This window comes from Sarcophilus harrisii, chromosome 1 (assembly GCF_902635505.1).
Source record: "Sarcophilus harrisii chromosome 1, mSarHar1.11, whole genome shotgun sequence".
NCBI lineage: Eukaryota > Metazoa > Chordata > Mammalia > Dasyuromorphia > Dasyuridae > Sarcophilus > Sarcophilus harrisii.
Window position 1 is genome coordinate 252,112,590 of NC_045426.1, and position 22,365 is coordinate 252,134,954.

General features: G+C 34.5%; 1 protein-coding gene across 1 annotated transcript in view; it reads left to right on the forward strand.

The window, feature by feature from the left end:
• Window positions 1–22,365, forward strand: part of GABBR2 (gamma-aminobutyric acid type B receptor subunit 2) — a 780,512-nt gene that overhangs the window by 454,694 nt on the left and 303,453 nt on the right. The window contains exons 4-5 of the mRNA XM_012542879.3: window positions 10,276–10,377; window positions 21,975–22,040. Coding sequence (XP_012398333.2) covers window positions 10,276–10,377; window positions 21,975–22,040 — 168 coding nt within the window. The remainder of the gene's footprint in view (window positions 1–10,275; window positions 10,378–21,974; window positions 22,041–22,365) is intronic.

Sequence of the window (22,365 nt, forward strand, 5' to 3'; positions counted from 1 at the left end):
CAACTATTTGTATTCCTCTTGATTAATAATGGGCTCAACTCATTGTCCATCGTATATGATGCAGTAGATGGAATATTGAATTTGCAGTCAGGAAGATTGTTCAGTTTGAATTCTACCTTGTGACTGTGGGCAAGTTTCTTTTTCTGCCTAAATTTACTCATCTATAAAATACCTTCTTCTCAGGATTGTAATGAGAAACAAATAATATATGTTAAGTGTTCTGCAAACCATTTCCTGTTATATATATGCTAGTTATTATTAACAAGAAAAGACTCTTGTTATCAGAACTATAACTTTATGAATGTTAACTATTATCATCATTTTTATTATTATGATAATGGTGATATACATTTGGATCTTATAACCTCAATCCCTGAGGAATTTGAAATGACCATCAAGTAGATGAAATTAAAGACTGGTAGGATCAGACCAAGCATACTTTAATGAAATCCATCCTGGAAACAACATAATCTTGAAAGTTTCAAGGGACTCCTTTACAAGGGGAGATCTTAATCCAGAGGTTCATGAACTTTTTTTTAATATTTTAGTAACTGTATTTCAATAGAATTGCTTTCCTTTGTCATCTGATGTATTTTATTTTATGCATTAAAATACATTATTCTGAGAAGGGGCCCTAGGCATTACCAAACCACTGAAAAGGTGATCCATCACACACACACACACACACACACACACACACACGGCAGGGGGAATAAAGAGAGAAAGAAATGGAGAATCCCTGCCTTACAAGAAGCTCAGAAAGGAGATTATACCAAAAATGGAAAATAGAATCATACAATATGGGTGAGAGAGGGAGCAGAAAGCATGGACTTCTGTTAGTCACTTTGAAATTTATTTTGCTTATATCCTGAATTTACTCAACAGAACTCTTATATGTATTACCTGAAGTGTCTAAGTATTATGTAGAGTCAAATGCTGCCCAAGGTCTCCTGATTCTCAAGTTTAATATACTTTCCATTGTGTCACACTACCTCTTGTGTACTTCTTTCTAATTGATTTTTTTTTAACATTCTATTCATTTCTTAATATATTCTTCCCTCCTTTTCTACCCAGAGAATTATCCTGTATAATGGATTTTGAAAGAAACAGAAAAATAGTAGTTCCAACCAACACATCAGCTATGTCTGATATGCAGTTTTTATATTGCTTTGGTCATGGAATATATTATTTTCCTGATTGTTATTGCTTTAGTCTACCTCATTTACATGATGTATTTTTCATATTCACTATTTTTAGTAATATTTCATTAATTATATTCACATACCACAATTCATTTATCCAATCCCCAAATAATAGGAACCTACTTTGTTTCCCTTTTGTACCACTAAAAAAAAAATGTTGCTATCAATATTTAAACATAGATATAATAATATATGCCCTTTGTTCCTATGTGCCTAAGCATGGACATTTTAGTCAGTTTTTTAGTAAAATTGAAAATCTCCTTTCAGAAAGGTTGGACCAATTCACAGCTCCACCATCAACAAATTATTTTTATTTTCTGTTATCCTTGACAATTTGCTGGATATAAGGTAAAGCCTCAGAGTTATATTGATATGTATGTCTTCCATTATTAGTGATCTGATGCTGCTTCTTAATAGTTTACAATTCTCTTAAGAACTGTTTCTTCCTATTATTAACTACCTAGTCAATAGGAAATGAGTTTGGGTCATATATTTATGTCCCTTCCCTATATATTATAGGTATCAAAATCTTATAAGTAATATTTAATTCAAAGATTTTTTTCTTTTGATAGTTTCTCTTCTTAGCATTACATGAATATATGAAATATGAAATATATGAAATAAAAATACATGAAAAAAGTTTTTCAATTTCATGTAATCAAAATTATCTCTTATCTTTCATCATATTCTCAATTATTTATTTGGTTAAGAATTCTTCTCCTAATACCACTACATGCCAGAGATAAAAAACAAAAAGGAAAAAGATACATACACACAAGTATTTATAGTAGCTCTTTTAGAGGCAACAAGGAACTGGAAATTGAGGGATGTCCATCACTTGGGAAATGACTGAACAAATGGTATGTAATTATAATGAAATACTGTTGTGCTATAAGAAATGATGAGCAAAATGTTTTCAGAAAAACCTGGAAAGACGTGAACTGTTCCAAAGTGAGATGAGCAGAACCAAGAGAACATCATACAGATTAAGAACTAATTTATACAATTATTGGCTGTGAATGACTTAGCAATTCTCAGCAATACAATGATCCAAAACAATTTCAAAGGACCCAAGATGGAGAGAACTAATAGAGTCTGAATGCAGACTAAGACATTTTTTAAAACTTTATTGTTGCTGTTGTTGTTTTGCTTTGTATTTTCCTTCATAACATGATTAACATGAAAATATGTATAACCTATATCAAAATACTTGTTCTTTCAATAAAAGAATTGGGGAAAAAAAAGGAGGCAAAGAATTTGGGGCTCAAAATTTTAAAAAAAGTTTTAGAAAAAAAATTTTTTTAAATTAAATTTTAGCACAATTGCCAATATGCATTGATAGAGGGAATTTTCTCCCTGAAGGTTCTCAATACCAATGGAATTCTAAATCTTTTTTTTAAATTAAAAAAGAATTCTCCTGTTAACCATAGTTGTGAAAGATGCTATTTTTCTCTTGTGCTTTTCCTCTCATATATATGAATGCCTATATTTGTATATAGAAAATAGAGATATATGTATATATATACTCACATACTTACAAACATCAACACTCATATATTTACATTGCATTTAAAACAATGAAAATGCTTTCTGCCATTTTGGACCCAAAATCTTACTCTATGTAGAAATCCTTTCCTCTTCTCCATCCCAAATTGTTTCAGTAAATTATTATATACTATTAGGATTTCAAGTTGGATTTCATAGATTTCAAGTTGGAAGGAAATTTAGAGGCCATCTAATCCAACTCTCACATTTTACAGATGAAGAAACTGAAGTAAAGTCATTTGCTCAAAATCAAACAAGTAGTAGATTGCAGAGGTATGATTCAAACTCAAGTCATCTGATGCCAAATCTAATGTTCTTTCTACTATAGTATGTTCTGTGTCCTAGAAAAATTATTTACCTTCTTAATTGGAAACACAGATTTTCACTTCAATTTCTGCATATACATTCACTAAAATGCCTATATCCATGTAATCCTCCTTATACACATACTTACCCTTCCAAACATGCCCTGAAAAAATTATATTAACAATGCATGTCTATTAGACATTCCATTTAATGGTGGATCTTTCCCTTTGAAATCAGGATTTTTGAATTTGAAGCTCAATAAACCTAGACTCCTCCTTCTAGAAAATACCCAGAGAAATGTTAGTAGAATGAAGTATATCACTTTCAATAAAGAGACAGATGGCTTTGCCTCCTACTTTACTGAGAAGATAGAAGCCATATGGCAGGAGATTCCTGATCTACCCTCTTCACTTCAATGTTTTTATCCTTTCCTCCAGTCAGCAGAGGAAAATTTCCACTCTGTGAGATATTAATTCCTGAAGCTGATTCCTATCTCCAGATCAAATAATAAAATAAAATCCTTGTTCGTATGCCTATTCCTTATTTTTACAATACAAGCTCTTTCTCTCTTTCTTTAAGCTCACTTTATCTCCTCTCTTCCTCTATCCCCACCTTTGGAAATGTCTTTGATTCTTTCTTTAGCTATCCCCCTATTTCTTTTCCTTCCACTGCAAAATTTCTCCCAAAAAAAAAAAAAAAAAAAAAAAAAAAAAAAGACATCTATTTGCCATCTTCATTTACTCCACATCCATTTTTCCTTTAATACCATATATTATAGCTTCCATCTCAATCTCTCTACTAAAACTTTTCTCTTGAGTTATAATGAATCTCATTTAAGAGACTCAGCAGTGTTCTGAGGCTTAATATTATCAGCAAAATGTCATCCACAAACAGGAACATCTGGCAGACCTCACCACCTGTAGAGATTCTCTCTTCCATTTGAACTTTGTATTAAACATCCTCCATGACACCTTTGCATATATACATTTTTGTTTTATGCTTTAATTGATATTAATCATCAAAAGGTCTTCAAACAAAATTTTCTTTATTAGACCTTCTGGTAAATATTTTGAGCTATTGATATAGGTATGGGCAACAATTTAATGGAAGCAACATTTCATTCTACTAAATCAAATGCTTTTTTATCAACTAAAATTAAGCATAGTGTGTTCCTGTGCTCCCTACACCTTTCAACTGTGTGAATGAAAAGCATATCACTTGCAAAAGCCTTTTCCTTTCTCATAATTTTCTCATGTGTGCCCTTAGTGCATATGTAACTTATTCTTGTAAAATATTTATGAATTGTAGATGGGAAAATAAACAAATGTGTCTATAGTTATAGATTTCTCTTAGAGTTTGAGGGACTAATAATAAAGTCTAAGAGTTTTTCCATACCTTTGGCAATTTCTCTTTCTGATGCCATAAAAAATCATTCCTATAGTGACTTCAAAATTATTTTGCTACAAATTTGTCTGTCTAGTCAACCTAGTCCAACTGCCCTTCCCAATTTTATTTTCTTCAGTACCAGTTGCATTTTCTCAAATAGCACATCTTTAACTGTGATGTTAGAGTACAAATATGGCACTACTATATTTGATGGTAAAAAGAATTTATTATCAAAATCTTAATAGATATGTTTCCATTTTTCACTTGCTTGCTTTTTTCTTTCTAGTTTCATCCTTAAATGAACTCTCATGTCAGTGAGCTATTTTCTACTTCTTAAAATATAACTGTAGTCCCTATGAGCTCCAGAAGAATGGCACAAAACAACGCTGGGATAGATTTAAATGTTTTATTGATACTCGTGGTCAAACCTAGCTTAAGGGAGTATGGGGTAAATGTAATCAGGGATAAAGTCATAAAGGCCTTTCTTGCCCCTATCATCCCAATGAAAGGCAACCATGCTGGGTGGTGGCTTCAGTAAATAATGGGATGTACTCTGCAGTTGAAGGCACAGAGTCATTGAGGATCCCAGTTTATGTAGAATTTTTAGTCTGCCACTGGTGGCACTCTTCACCTCACTAGTGGGGCAATGGGATCAAGGACTGTGGACTAGAGGTTAAAAAAGATTCCTAAAAATATACCAGGAGGACCTGCACAGTATGAGAGAGGTAGAATTTAAAGCAAGTTTGCTGAAGAGTTTCAGTATCCAGTTCTACAATAACACTTCCTTTTCAGAGTCATAATGGGAGATAATGCTAGAAGAATGGACCAGCAGACCCCTCTGGTTACTCATCTTCCAATTCTAAATTTTGTAATTACAACAAAAACAGAATGTCTAAGCTGGACAGGAACTCAGAATATAAGACTCTGAGTTCTTCTGTAGCTTTAGCATTCTATTCTAATGGGAATTAAGTATATTTACACATTTATTGAAACAAACAATTATTAAGAGCACCCTGGCTAAAAGGGGAGTTAATTGTTGTGGTGTAGTATGACTGATTAGATCTCAGTAGAATAAGGTGATAGGGAAAGGACAGCAAGATTACTCCCTAAACCAACACTCCAGAGAGAGAGAAGATAGGAGAAAAAAGGATTCAAGTCTGTCCCCACCTCTTTCTCAGTAAAGAGAAAGGAAAAAGAATCCAGTACTAGCTGATCCACTCTGTATTTCACAAATGTATTAGATATATTAGAAATGGTTTGCAAAATACACAGTGTTAAGAACTGAGGGCTACAAAGATTAAATATGTGTATATATGTATATATGTAGTCCCTACCCTAGAGTTCAGGTTCTTCAAAAGATTGTGTACTTCTGTGTGTGGAACTTACAGGCTTCTCCTTTTATAGAGGATAATAATGATAGACAGATAGGCAGGCAGATAAGTAGTCAGCTGGTAGACTGGAGAGAACTGGTTTTCCCACAGAATAAAGTCCAAACTGTACATGCTGACTTTCAAGGAATCTTCCCTAAACTCATTCTTGAAGTCCCAGCTAGCTAACTTCACTAACAAGATTTGTTATCTGTGATTTGTCTTTAAGGTACAAAGAATGACAAAGTAGTCAGATGATTAGCAGCCACAGAATTATAACAAAGACACTAAGGTGGGGGGAGGAGGGAAATCATGCCTGATATTCTTACTGAGAGTCAAATAGTCTGATAATGCATAATTTAAAGACGTCAATGTGATTATCCACAAGCTAATGAGTCAAGACATTTTCAATTCAATCACCATGTGTTAAGCAGCTACTATTTGCAAAGGTACTGAGTTGAGAATGAAAAAATGATAGCAATCCTACCACCAACAAACCTGAAATTTAATAAGGGAGGTTAAATTTTGCTGAACCAGAAGCTTTGATATTTACTAGCACTGTAACCTTAGGCAAATTATTTTCTAAACTTAGTTTCCTGATGTCTTGCTCCTGGACTTTAATGACTGTAGAGAAGAAAGTGAGGCTGACAACTGAGTACAGATTGAAGCATGCCTTTTTTTAAATTAAAAAATAGAACTTTATTTTTCTTGGAATTTTTGCATATTTTCTTTTGGCTAATATGGAAATGTTTTGTGTGACTCACATGTATAACTGATACCATATTGTTTGCCTTCTTAAAGGGTAGAGGAAGAGAAAGAGAGGGAGAATTTGGAGCTCAAAAAGTTGTTGGAGTGTTAAAAAAAAATGTTTAGATGTAATTGTAAAATATTTAACAAAATTTAAAAAAAAAAGCACCAGAAAACTTCTATGAACTGATACAAATAAAGTAATCAGAACCAGGAAATCATACACAATGATTATGACTATGTAAATGAAAGGACAAAAAAAAGTAAGAGAGAAAATAAAAAAAGTTGAATCTTGAGTAATCATAAGAGGCTCGTTCCCAAAAAAGAAATAAGAAAAAAAAAATGTATTTTTGTTCCCCTTTTTTTCTTAGAAGTAGGTGGCTATGTATGTAGATCCTTGGATATGCTATTAGATTTTATTAAATATATAGCGTTCCTTATTTAAAAAAAAAAATCTTTGCTAAGTAAGGAGAGACAGACATGAATTTAAAAATTAAAGTAATATAAAAACAAAAGATATAAAGAAAAAATTTTTAAAGAAAAGTATTATTTTTAGGGAACGATTTTAAGCAAATGAAGGTTTCAAGAAGTATCTGTGTATTTTTGAGAGAGAAACAAAGGAAAGAGAATCAGTGATTCAGTCCACAAATATTTAAGTGTTTATTAACGGGAGGCATTGCATTAAGCATTTCAGTTACAAATAGAAGCAGAAGGCAATACCATCACTCAAGGATCTCATGGTTTTTAACAGAGGAAGACAAAATTGAATTATAGCAGAGTCAGGGGAGAACGACAGTAAGAAAGTTAAGAAAGGAGGGGACTTTAGACTACTGTAATATAGTGACTTAAAACAGCTTCCAGGGTAAGAAATACATCAGTCCAAGGGGAAAAAAAAAGAACCAGATTGGAACTTTGGCTTGTATATATACTAGGTGTTCTAAGGAAGGAAGACAAAGCCTACTCTCTCTCTCCTCTTTGTATCCCAGACATTCATTTATCCATTCAATAAATATATATTGAGCTTTTGTTGTGTGTTAATAACTATACTAGGTGGGAGCAGCTAAGTGGCACAGTGGATAGAGCACCAGCCCTGAAGTCAAGAGGATCCTAGTTCCATTGTAGCCTTAGACACTTAACACTTCCTAGCTGTGTGGCCCTGGGCAAGTCACTTAACCCCAATTGCCTCAGCAAAAATAAATAAATAAATAAATATACTAGGCACTGGGGAAACATTTACTTTCTCCAATGAAGGAAAAAACAAGCCTATTTTTACATAAGGCTTTAAGATTTACAAAGTACTTTGTCCTTATTCTTTTGGTAAAACTGTTTGGGGAAAAAAAAAGGTAGATTTTCTTCATATCATAGTAATATGATAATAATAATAACAAAAAAAGAAAAGAAGTTTAAAAAATTAAGTTCTAGATAGCAGGAAGGAAATAATCAGTCAGGCTGGGTTCTCAGACCTACTCCCTACTAGATAATCTCTTCTTTCAGAAGACCTTCAATCCTCCCTTCTTCATCCTCACCTTCAATTATAATTTGTATATCCAAGTTAACTCTAGCTCCCTTCTGATTCCCTGCAATTTCTCCAGGATCCCTTTCCTGCATCTTTTATTTAATCACTGGGTTAGCATTAGTTAACCCAGTTAAAGTTAAAGTTGAAGTTAAAATCAAGTTGCCACTAAACAAAAGGTAAGGAAAGCCCAAGAAAACAAGAGAAAGACTCAAAGAAAACAGCTGGACAGAGCTAGGTTATGTATTCAGTGTTCCAAAAGATAACCATGAGATTTCCCCTAAATAACCTTAGTCAATCTCTCTCCCCTGAATTTCTCTCTTCTGCTTACTTTTAAAAAACCTGGCAAAACAAGTTCCTCTCTTAACTTCCCTCTCCTCCCTCCACCATCAACCTCTTTACCATTGGAAAAGTGGTATGTGAAATACATTTACATAAATTATCCTATTTTATCCTCAGGGGATACTATGAGGTAAATAAGACATATACTATTGTCCACTCCATCCTTCCTTCCTTCTCTCTTTCCTTCCCTCTGTCCTTTCTTTCTTCTTCCCCTTTCCTTCCTTCCTCCTTTCTTTCCTCCTTCATTTCCTCCTCTATTACCCCCTTCCTTCTTTCCCTCCTTCCTTCTCTCTTCCTTTTTCTCTTTCCTTCCCTTTTTCTTTCCCTCTTCCCTTCTTCCCTTCTTCCTTACTTCCTTCCTTTCCTCCTTCCCTCCTTTTCTTCCTTCCTTGACTTTTCCCTTCCTTCTTTCCCTCTTTTCTTCGCTCCTTCTTCCTTTCATTCCCTCCTTTGTCCATGAAAATAAACAGGGCCCCAAGAGTTTCACTCATTTGTCTAAAATCATATAGCTAGAAGAAAGTAGAACCAAGAATTTTGGGAATTTACAAGGCACTTTAAGATTACAAAATATTATATAGATGGGATTTCATTGAATCCCAACAACAACCTTATGAACTAGGAGCTATTATCTCTATTTTACATATGAGGAGACTGAGGAAAGCAGAGATTAAATGTCTTACCCAGGGTTTCATAAAATAAGTATCTGAGATGGGATTCAAACTCAGAACTTTCTGACTCCTGGTCCAATGTTGTCAGGCAACTAGGTGGAAGAGTGGATAGAGTACTCAGCTTGGAATCAGGAAGACTAAATTCAAAACTGACCTTAGCTATGCAATCCTGGGCAAGTCTGCTTCAATTTCCCTATCTATAAAATGAAGGTAAATAACAGCACCTACTTCCCAAGGTGGTTCTGAAGATAAAATGAGATAATATTTGTAAAGCATTTTATAAACTTTAAAGCACTATATAAATGCTAGGTGGCTAATAGTATACCATTGTTGGATAGGACCTATCACAACTGTCAGTCCCCAAAATAGAATACCTTATTAATTATTAAATCCTCTAATAATCACTATTTAGCTATTTTTTTAAGATCAAAAGATTTTCCTATAGACTCTAGTCCTATAGGTAGAGAATTAAGTCTCTTCCCAGTTTAGGGCTAAATCCCTGTCAGAAAGTAGTTTCTTCAGATGTAGAATTATGAAGTGGAACATAAATATAATGTTAACTCACATGGGGAATTTATGTAGTACATTATCAATAGACTATAATCTCTTGGAGGACAGGAATTATTCTGCTTTTGTATTTATGTCCCCAAAATGCTATTATATAATAAGCACTTAATACTTATTGATTTGCTGTACAAGAAATTGTTCTTAAATTTTCTCAAAATCTAAGGAAAAAAAATAAATACAGTACTTTGTAAATACTTTTAGTTTTTTTGTTTTTAAAAAAAAATCTATGCTTTATAAAAACATATTTTTCTGGATTTTCAAAAACTCTATTCCTTATATAGCTTACACATTTTCTGGGTTGTCACTCTCTTCACTGTGAAGGACATCCTTGATAACTTACATAAATGAATGCCATCACTACTTCTCTACAAAGGAAATAAATTGTCATAGACAATAATTAAGCAATTATGCAAAACAAAATCCATTCACTATTCCAAAGGAAAAGAGTAATATATTTTGCTATTCTATGTCAATTATAATGAAGAAAAACACTTTTTTCAAGTTGTACATGGAAATTGACACATTAATCATTCTGTATATTCGAATAGTTTTCCAGGGAGATGGTGTGCTCCATCAGCCTTCCTCTCATTGGTTACCAATCTCTATTTCCCAATTCTCTCTTTTGCTGACAGGTAAGAAATGATCTCACTGGTGTCCTGTATGGTGAAGGTATTGAAATTTCAGACACAGCAAGCTTCTCGAATGATCCCTGCAATAGTGTGAAAAAACTTAAGGTATGTGAAGATGTTTTACGCTCCAACTAAAGAGATAATCATGATTTCTATGAATCATATTCCTAATCAGCCAGGTGATTGTGATCAAAATTATATTTTCTTTAATTCCACCACAGAATAAATTATAGATTTATTTATCTAGACCATGCTGCTGCTGATGATGATATTTACATTTGAATAATGCTTTGTGGTACATAACGTGCTTTAAAATGTATCATTCTATTTGACCCTCATAAGGACACTATAGGCAAATTTTATTATCCTTATCTCTTAGATGAAACAAGACCAGAAAAGTAAAGTAATTTGTCCAAGATCACATAGCTAGCAAACAATAGTTCTCAGGTCTTCTGATTCCTAATAACAGTATGTCATATTTCCATTACATTTTAAGCTTTATACAGCACTTTCCTAAAAAAACATTCATACATAGCAGTGGAATAAATAGTGCTGTCTCCATTTTATAGATAAGGAAACTGAGTCTCAAAGAAAGGGGACATGTCCCCCATGCTCCATGAGGTAATATTGGAGGTGAGATTCAAAACCAGATCTCCTCATTTCAGATCTGACACCATTATTTTCTATTACATATAGAAATGCCAATGTTTATGTGGATTTATTTTGTATCCAGAAACTTTGCTAAAGTTGTTAATTGTTTCTAGTAGTTTTTTAGTTGATTCTCTAAGTATACCATCATATTATCTGCAAAGAATGATAATTTTTTTCTCATTACCTACTCTAATTCCTTCAATTTCTTTTTCTTCTCTTATTGCTAAAGTTAACATTTCTAATACAACATAGAATAGTAATGGTGATAGTGGGCAACCTTGTCTCACCCCTGATCTAATTAGAAATGCTTCTAATTTATCCCCATTACATATGATGCATGCTGATGGTTTTAGATAAATACTACTTGTCATTTTAAGGAAAACTCCATTTATTCCTATGATCTCTAATGTTTTTAACACTATGGTGTTGGATGTTGTCAAATGCTCTTTCTGCATCTATTGAGATATAATCATATGATTTCTGTTAGTTTGGTTATTGATATAATCAATTATGCTAATAGTTTTCCTGCTATTGAACCAGTCCTGCATATAAATCCTACTTGGTCATAGTGTATCATCCTACTGATAAGTTGCTATAATCTCTTTACTAATGTTTTATTTAAGATTTTTGCATCAATATTCATTAGGGAAATTGGTCTATAATTTTCTTTCTCTGGTTTCATCCTTCATGGTTTAGGTACCAGGACCATATCTGTGACACCACTATTATCAAATAGAAACAGATTCTGGGGGGGTCTTATATTGACCTAAAAAAAAAAAACAAATTATATTATCTGTTGTATTTTTATTTCCTTATTGCATTTGTATTTTTTATTTTGTTAAACATTTCCAATTACATTTTAATCTGATTCTGGACCCAATAGGGAGTTTTACTGACTATGTATTTGACATTTATGCTCTCCAACACACTTTCTCTATTCTGAGTGACCATTCCATTCTATCAATCAATCTGTCTATCAATAAACATTTATTAAGTCCCTAATGTGTTCCAGGCTCTGTGCTAAGTGCTGGGTATACCAAAAAAAAAAAAAAAAAAAAAAAAAGGTAAAAGACAGACCCTTCCATCAAAGGGACTCAACCTAATATGGGAAATAACATGCAAACAAATATATTCTAAGCAAACAGGCATTAGAATTAAGAAGGCTACCTGTAAAAGTTAAGATTTCAATTGGGATTTAAAGGAAGCCAGGAATATTAGTAGGCAGAGTGAAGGAGGAAATGTTTCCCAGGCACTGGGGACAGCCAGAGAGAATGTTCTGACAAGAGAGATGGAGTGTCTTATTCCTCCAAGCCAGGAAGTTGATCTCATTAGGTAGAAGAGTATATGTTGGGAAGTAAGGTATAAGAAAACTGAAAAGGTAGAAGTAGGCTAGGTTATTAAGGGCTTTGAATGACAAAAAAGAGAATTTTGTATTTGATCCTGGAAGCAATTAGGTGCCTAAATTTTATTGAATGGAGGTGGTTTGGAGAGAGCAACACAATACCTGCACTTTGGGGAAATCACTTTAGTGACTTAATGGAGGACAGATTGAGGCAGACAGATCTACCAGTAGACTAAAGCAATAATAAAGACATGAGATAATGAGATCTTGCTCTAGAGGGGTAACAGTGTCAAGAGGAGAAGAGATCGTACAGAAGAAGTATTGCAAAGTTGAGATCAACAGACCTTGGCAACAGGTTGGAAATGAAGTCCACGATGACTCTAGGTTGTGAACCTGAAGGACCTGGAAGATGGAGTTATCCTCTACAGTAATGGGGAAGGGGGAAGGAAGGGAGAAAAGAGAGACAGGAAATGGGATTAGGGAGAAAAATAATTAGTTCCATTTTAGAAATAGTGAGTTTTAAATGTCTATCAGACATCCAATTCAGGATGTCTGAAAGGCAGTTGGAGATGGGAAATTGTAGGTTATCAGAGTTTGGATCAGGAGAGGTAGATGTGAGCATCATCAGCATAGAGATGGTAATTAAATCCATGGATTATGAAATCACCAAGGGAAGTAACATAAAAGAAGAAAAGAAGGTCTTTTTGTTGTTGTTGTTGTTGTTTATACAAAATCATAAAGGTATATAAATTTCTTTTGTGTCATTTTATTTCTTATACCCTATGGAGGGCATATGGAATGCCTCTTCATTCAAGTATCTAATCTTCCTATTCAGCTCTAATTGACAGCCCTACACATCCCTGAAAAAATCTGATTTTAGGAAAAGGTCTAAGAAGTTACTTGTACCTAAATATATAAGGTGTCCCAAAAGTCTTAGTTTGGTTTTAATCTATAATAGATTGTGACTTCCCTGAAAATGTTATGATCCTGGACTGGGATATAAATGGAACATAGGGGACAGACAAGACAGATATTTCAACAGGCCTCATTAACTGATTAGATGTTAGGATAAGAGAAAAGGACCTTAGATTGAACATGGGGGTGGAGCTGGAAGTGAAAAAGTAAAAGATGTCAAAAATAATTCCCAAGTTTCCAAGCTCAATTGACTTATAGTAGTTCCAATATTATTAATAATAATACTAAGCATTTCTATAGTTCTCTGAGTATTTTGCAAATAGTATCTCATTTGATTCTCATAATAACCTTGGGACATAGGTGTTATTAGGGTCTTTTTTAGTTTCATGATCAGCAAACTGTTGTACGCAACATTTGGATCATTTGTGATCCAATAACTCAGATTGGTCCTTTTACATCTCTCACCATCCACCTATTCCTCTTACTTAGAAATTAGCAATTTCTCTTTGGGCTTCCCTCTCTCCCTCTCCACTTCACATTGGTTTTCTATATCTTTTCTTCCTCAGTTATACCTTATGCAAACCAACTGTAGGTTATGGCAATAATATAATCACACACACACACATACACACACACTTCTTCCCCTTCTACTCAGCCCCCATCCCTATCCCCAGTGTCCATTCATTTGACTCAGAGACTCCATAATGAGTGCTGTTGAATGAGGGCCTTTAGACCTGGAGAAGAACAACTTTGCAAAGCACATGGTGGGGGTGGGGAGGTACAGGGAGAAAGGAAGTCAGGGACAGTTATGCTAACACCACCTCTCTACTGCTTGCTCCATGATTGGTTCTTTAAAGAGCTTCCTGCACCACTGGGGCCTGAGCAGACATCTGGGAGATTTAATTTTTAAAGAGTCTCAGTGTGAAATAGAGCCCAGACCCTTTAAACTCCCCTCCATTTCACACTGAGGCGTGTAAAACTTTAAATGCCTCAGAGCCAGATCCAAGGTTTGCTGCTGCTTCCTATGAACCTATTTAAAGGATCCACTCCCAAGTAGGTGGAAAAGGTTTTTTTCAGATCTTAGGCCTGGCACTGAGGAAGATTCAAGGGTAAATAAAGCTCAGACCCCATCCTCAAGAATTATCTACAATATAATATGAAGGGCAAGACCTGCCTCTAATTCCCCAGGAGACTCTAAAACATGTTCTCTGGGTTTCAGTTTCTCAATCTGATAAATTCTGAGTTTCTTTCTCTCTTTAATAGCTCGCATTTATATAATATTTTAGAATTTGCAAAGTACTTTACAAAAGTTATTTTTATCCTAACAATCTTAGAGACAGGTACTATCATGATTTCCATTTTATAGACGTGAAAACTGAGGCAGAAAGAGCTGATGTGATTTGCTCAGTCACAGAACTAGCAAATATATGGAGCAGGATTTGAGCTCAGGCAATCTTGAAAGAAATAGTCAAAGTAAATTTGATAGTCCTTGGTTTTACTTGGATATTATGGTTGAAAGAGGGATAAAAAGGTTATTAGAAGGAGAGATTAGTGGTTTAATTTCAGACATGTAAAGCTTGATGCTGTAATGGGACACATAGGTGAAGATATCTACTATGCAGTTGAAAATATAGAACCTAAAGTTGGTATTATTGTCATCCCCATTTTACCAATTAGAAAACTAAAGCACAGAGAAATTATAAACACATTACCCTGAGAGATAGGATGCACAATAAATATAGGGTAGTGTTGGGTTTTTTCCAAAGGCTAATTCATAAACAGCAGGACCATAATGGGTTTCCAAGGAAAACAAGGGCTATGGTAAGTCTCCGATCTTGGAATCTAATATTTAAGGGAGGTAAATGTGGCCTTCCACAATATGTCCTAAAGTACTATTGTCACAGGGAGAATGAAGGCTAGGATGGACAGACTATGATTATCTTTTCTTATAAACATTTCATCAGCATTTTAAGGTTTACAAAGCACCTACCTCATCACAGTCCTGCAAGTTTTAAGTAATAATATCTGTAATATACAGATAAGGAAATGGGAGTTCAAAGAAATAAAGTAATTTGTCCACAGCCACATACCAAGAAAGTGCGAGAATTGTGAGTAAAACTCAGGTCTTTAATGTCATTCAATAAACATTTATTAAGAGCAAAATATGCTCCTGGCCCTGTCCTAGGTGCTGGAAATCCAAAACTGAAAAAAAATGCATCCTTCAATGGACTTAGTAATGGAGGAAACCACAAGTGCACCGATAAGTAAATAAAGAAGTAATTGGGGGATGGGACAGAGAAATCAGGAAAGGAAAAGAAGAAGAGAGTGTCTTCTATAGTGTAAGGGACAGACTGGGCAAAAGCATAGAAATGGAAGGGATGGGAAGAAGCATTTATTAAGCATTTGCTATGTGCCTGGTACTGTTATCACATTTGATTGAAGTGGGTGCTATCATTTTCCCCATTTTACAATAAAGTTAAGAGATAACCTAGCTAGGAAGTGTCTGAAACCAGATTTGAATTCGGGCCCAGAACTCTATCCATTGTACCACCTCAATGGAAGACGGAAATAGTGAATAAGCCACATGAGTGGAATGTAGAGCATAGAAGAGAGAGAGCATTAGGGATTGGACTTGTGATTTCATTAGATCTGAGAATCCCTGGGTGAGGAAACAGCTGCTACCAGCCCAGGTCAGCACCTTTTCTCCAATTAATAGGCCTAGAAAGTTCCCTAGAGCAAAGGTATCAAACCAGGGCTCTACTTACAGCCCATAACACTCCATTCCCAAATGCTGCTGAACCAGATTAAAATGCAATTGGGAAATGCTGAATAAAATAAATAAAAACACAGTAAAAATAGATAATATCACATTTTTTAAAAATTAAGTTAATATGCAGCTGGCAGGTATTCTTATGTCCGCATTAATGGTTTCGTTTCTATTTGAGCTTGACACCACTGGCCTGGAACATGGAAAGAATGTGACTGGCCAGAGTCCCATAGCCAGAATGTCTCAGAGGCAGAGCTTGAACCTGGATTTTCTGTTTTCAAGATCATCTCTCTACCTACCACACCCCACTGAGAATGAGGACTGTGAAATCATTGTAGAAAGACAGATTCAGAACTTACTGAGAGAGCTTTAAATACCAGCCAAGTGTCTATATTTTATATTAGAAGAAAGAGACAATCAGTCAGGTTCCTTGAGTAAAGGAATGTCTGACTGATTGGCCACCTGACTAACCAACTGATTACATGACTGACTGATTGACTAACTGACTCTCTGACTACTTGACTACCTGACTGTCTAAATGCCTGAATAACTGATTGACTGACTGACTACTTAACTAACTCACAATATGACTAACTACCTGCCTACCTAATTGATTATAAGACTGACCAACTGACTGACTACCTGATTGACTGACTGCTTTAAAAATCATTTGGCAGCCAGATGATAGAGTAAAGCTAGAAAATGACTCCTCAATCCAGTCTTTGCTCCACTATTTCATGCTGCTTTCCAGTTGTTATTCTTATTTTAGTCATAGTAGGCATTTGGGGTGACATTGTAAGGCATTTGCCTTCAAAATTTGCAAGATCTATTTTTATTCTCTATCACATGGCCTTTATTCTGAATTCTCACCTGCACATTTTGACCGTCACATCTGGCCTGTGTACTTGTTATTTTTTTTTAATAGCCTTTTATTTACAGGATATATACATGGGTAACTTTACAGCATTAACAATTGCCAAACCTCTTGTTCCAATTTTTCACCTCTTACCCCCCCACCCCCTCCCCTAAATGGCAGGATGACCAGTAGATGTTAAATATATTAAAATATAACTTAGATCTGTGTACTTGTTATTTAGAAATGTAAATAGACCTTGAATCCCTTGCCAGACTGTGGGATTACCCATGAATTACCAAATCCATTATTTCTTAATCCTCATTGGGTTGGGTTTTTTATTTTTCATTTAATTTTCTCAAGAGTTACATGAAAGGAGAGACACATGCTTTGGATGACAACTCATCAAGAAAGTCAAAACTGAAGCAACTTAGAAACTTTAACCAATCTTTTGTCTTTACTCTTGAAATTTCAGTTTGTAGATGCATCAGTTGGTATGCAATTGTGAGTTCTGTATAGACATATGTGTGCAAACCTGTAGGTAAAACATATATGTGCACACATATATACATCCATTAAAGGCACTTGAAGTGCCTGATTGGATGGAGCTTTGAGCCTGGAATCAGAAAGACGAGTCAAATTTGGCCTCAGATATTTCCTATCTATGTGACTCTGGGCAAATCATTTAACACTAAAAAAAAAAAAGCTGAAGAATAAAATGGCAAATGATGTAACCTTTCTCTTAACCTTTCAAATTCCTCAACTGTAAAACACTTGAAACAATGCTTGACTAAGTCTTCCAAGGGGCAGAGGTAAGAAAGAAGAGCATTTAGGAGGGACAGCCCATGTAAAAGAACCTCTCATTCTTTATGCAATAGTCAACTCAACTCAACAAATACTGATGGGAACTCTTGACTCCAGGGCCAGTGCTCTATCACTACACTGCTAAGCTGTCCAACACATATTAGTGTGACTACATATAACATATAAAGATATGTGATAGGAATACAGGAAAATTTCTGTCCTCAGGAAGCTTATGTTCTACTAGTGAAACAGAGCACCTACACAGGCAGTAAATGCAAAGTACTTTGCAAAGGACAAGCACTAAAATCTGGAAACGGGTTGGAATAGGAGGAGACATTTATTATTGTTATTGTTCAGTCATGTCCAACTTTTCATGGCTCCATTTTCTTGGCAAAGATACTAGAGTGGTGTGCCTTTTCCTTCTCCAACCCATTTTACAGATGAAGAAACAATAGCAAATAAGATTAAGTGACTTGTCCAGGGTCACACAGCAAATAAATGACTGAGGCTGGATTTGAATTCAAGATTTAATCTTGACTCTAGGTCTGGCATTGTATACACTTTGTGACCTACCTGTCCCAAAGAGAGGTTTAACTATACTATAAACTACTTGAGATCAAAGTCTTGCTTCATTTTTCTGTCTTTTCCAATTGCTCATTAGTTTTCTTACTATTACAGACATATGATAGAATATCATAGAATTTCTTTAATTAAATTAAATTGAATTCCCTAACAAGAAAAATAGTGAATCACTAATAATTAGAGAATCATAGATTTAAAGTTGAGAGGGATTTTAGATCAGGAAAATAAAATCCAGAGAGATCAAGTGACTTGCATAAGATCCTACAGCCTAAATGTCTGAAATTTTCCTACTTCCACAACTGGCACTCCATCTACTACTCTATCTTGCTGCCAAATGAAACAAAATTTTCCACATAACTCTGGGTAACTGAAATAATAGCCAAAACAAAAATGCCCAGTCATGCACTGACTCAGTTCAATATTTTTAGTTATCAGTCAACCTGCAGATAATGTATTAAAATATAAAGATCTAGATTACAGGCAGTTAGATAGTGCAGTGAATAGAGCATCGGGCCTGGAATTAGGAGGACCTGAGTTAGAATCTGGCCTCAGACACTTAACACTTATGAGCTGTGTGAGCCTAAGCAAGTTACTTAACTCCAACTGTCTCACCAAAAAAAAAAAAAAAAAAAAAAAAAAAAAAGGCCTACAGACCCTTGGTGTTCTATGTAGTGTCTTCTGAGACTATTTAAGCACCAACAATATTTTTTTCTAAAATAATCCAGATTAAATTATGTACTTAAATAATTAAAGATTTTTCCTCCATCACTGTAGATACCCGTTCTACTAATGTGAATCACAGTACCTCCATGCCTTAATAAATGGTCTCCACAAGATTCTGATGAGAAAGCCTTTGCAGTTTGGTAGGATCTGCAAGATTTTTAATACATTAAAATAGCCAGTTATATCACTACTGGGTCTATATCCCAAAGAGATCATAAAAAGGAGAGAAAGTGCACCCATGTACAAAAATGTTTATAGCAGCTCTTTCTCTGGTGGCAGAGAACTGGAAACCTAGGGGATTCCCATCATTTGGGGAATGGCCAAAAAAGTTGTGGCATATGAAAGTATTGGAACACTATTGTACTATAAGAAATGATGAGCAGGCAGATTTCAGAAAAAGCTGGGAAGACTTACATGGATTGCCACTGAGTGAAGAGAGCAGAACAAGGAGAACACTGTACATAGTAACAACAATGTTGTGCAATGCTCAGCTTTGATAGAATAAGCTCTTAGCAACACAATGATCTAAGATAATTCCAAAAGATTCATGATGGAAAATACTATCCATATCCAGAAAAAGAACTATGCAAATCTGAGTGTATTGTTTTCACCTTTTTTTTCTTGTGTGTGTTTTTCCTTTGGTTCAGATTCCTTTTTTTTTTTTTTTTTTGACAACATGACTAGTGTCGAAATATGTTTAATATGATTGTACATGTATATAACCTATATCAGATTATTTGTCATCTTGGGGTGGAGAAGGAGAGGGGGGAATTGGAAATTAAAATCTTATAAAAGTAGATGTTGAAAACTATCTTTACATGTAATTGGTGGAAGAGAATACTATTAATTGAAAAAGATACACTGTCACTTCCAGAAGTCACCAGAGTAATATTTTTGGAGAGGGTAAAACTATATATGAAATGTCATAACTCAGATTGGGCAACCAGAGCTTTGTACTGAAATTTAGATCATTTACAGGTTTACAGCCTTTCATAAGATAGAAATACTAAGCTTAGCACCTAATAAGCAAGTTCAAACAGGAAGCCCCCTTTCCTGGCTGCACACCAGGTTAATTTTCCCTGGCCTAGCTTCATAATATCCCCCTCTCATCTCAGAAGCCACCATGTGGAGATCCATAAGTGTCTGCTACCAAACACACTTCCTACAACTTACTATAGCTATAAAAATTGCCAGTTCTGCTCAGTCTATGTATCAAAAAAAATTTACAAAATGTAACACTGGGAAAGGGCAAGAAAATAAGTTGAAGTTTCTTCTATTTCACTCTAAAATGTTTCTACCCCTCTTTTATCTGAAAGCAATTCCATGCTCCCCAAGTGTCTGGACTAGAATTAATGAATTTTGTCAATAGATTCTGAGCCCCAAAAGATTACATGGACAAATCAATTTGGGAATTGCTATAAGTACTAAGTTTTCTAAGCTAATAGGGCTATTTACAATAGTTCAGTAAGAATCATTATTGACAGCAAAGAAGATCTAAAAGGAACGAAAAACTTAATGGGGCATTACTGAAATCACGATGATACAGTACTGCATAAGATATGATATATGGTAATGAAAAATGGAAATGGCTTGAAATATTTTACAGCATTACAGTCATGAAGATAACAAAGAAACTCCTCTCTGGGTTCTCCATTAAGATTTTTAAAAATCATTTTAGAGTCATTTTCTCCCCAGTTTCCACTACCCAAAGATGATTTTGAAAATTTAGTTCCTTTTTATATTATTAAATTATTTGAACATGTAAAATGAGTTTCCACTTAGCACTTTCCAACTATGAAGGAATTTAAAATATATCTTTAAAAGAAGGTTTTTAAAACTAACTCTTCCTAATGCATGAGATAACTTTGGTTCCTATTCAGACGTTCCAAGAGATTTTTTGGAATGATGGATTCCAGTGCTAGCTGGAAGGGTAGTACAGGAGACAAAATATTGGAGTGGAAGGTAGAAGGCTTCAGACACAAACTAGCTGTATATCCTTAGACAAGGTACTTCATTCTGATTCTCAAGTTCTATAATTGTAATATGAGGATATTTACTGTCTGCTAGACTATCCCATAGGACTATTGGGAGGATAAAGTATACTAATATACATGAAAACATACAGCACTCTTTTTCTGTTCCAATTATGACCATAGAAGTGTCCATTTTATTTAGAGTTTCTGAAATTCAGAATAATTTTTTTTAATTTTAAACAATGAAAATGTGCATGAAAATAATTGAAAATTAAGCACTATATAAATGCATGATAGTGTTAAGGAATTAGGAACTAACTAAGGAACCCAAGTGATCAAAGGAGAGTAGAATATGTACAAATGGACAGAGAAAGAAGGAGGGAAGGACAGAAACATAGAGAAACTGATAAAGGAATACATCTAATTGAACAAGAATAAAGGCACAGGAAGAGGAGGTGCTTAAAGCACACTTACTTTGTCCTCATTCTGCTTCAGTTGTGAAATTGATACAATAGAAAACATTGGAAGGGGTCAGAAACAAAAGCTGTTAAAAATAGAAAGAAATATGACAAAGAGAAAGAAAACAAATGAAAAGTGACATATCCATCTATAGGAATAGAAAAGAGAGAAAAGGGGAAAGAAGAGTTATGGAAGGGAGTGAAGGAATACATAAGCCTATCTTTGTTTACTACATGCCATTAATTAACTCCAAAAGTTGATGACAGAATTATTTATACATTCATCATTAAAATAAATGGAGGAAGAAAGAAAAAGGAAAGAATGAAAGAATTTCTTCAGAAAGTGGGGGGAAGGAAAGATGCCCATGAAAAAATTAGGCTGTTTCATCTAGGACTAAGAGATAAAAGATCTATTATTATGAAATAGGTTGTAGCATTCAAACCAGCCAAGAAAAGGACAAAAGAATCTGGGCTGAGCCAAAATAGATGTTCTCTGTTCACCTGACCTTTTACAATTGGGAAGGATGTTTGCAGGGACCCTGGTTTTGTACATGTTTAATACAAAGATTTGATACTCATGTGGTTATGATGACAGTCCCCACTCCCTTTCACATATGTGTCCTTTTGTCCACAGAGTAATGACGTTCGGATAATTCTTGGCCAGTTTGATCAGAATATGGCAGCAAAAGTATTCTGTTGCGTAAGTAAATAGTCATTTAATTTGTTTGCTTGAGGAAATTGACAAAACTTTGATTCATAAACTGAAGGGCATGAGCCCTGCTCTGAGATCTGTATGACAATCAAACTGACAGAAAACTTGGATTATTCAGGAAGCAAAAGCATTAGTACAAAGGAAACATTATTAGAGTATTTTATTAGCTAGTTAAATTTCCTAAAAGTAATAAAACCAAGTGTCAGATCATTGTAATCATGAGGACCCATTTCTGGATTAATCAGTACCAACTATTAAATGATGGTTAATAAGTATGACTTTGCATCCCACCCCCTAATACTAAGCTTGAGTC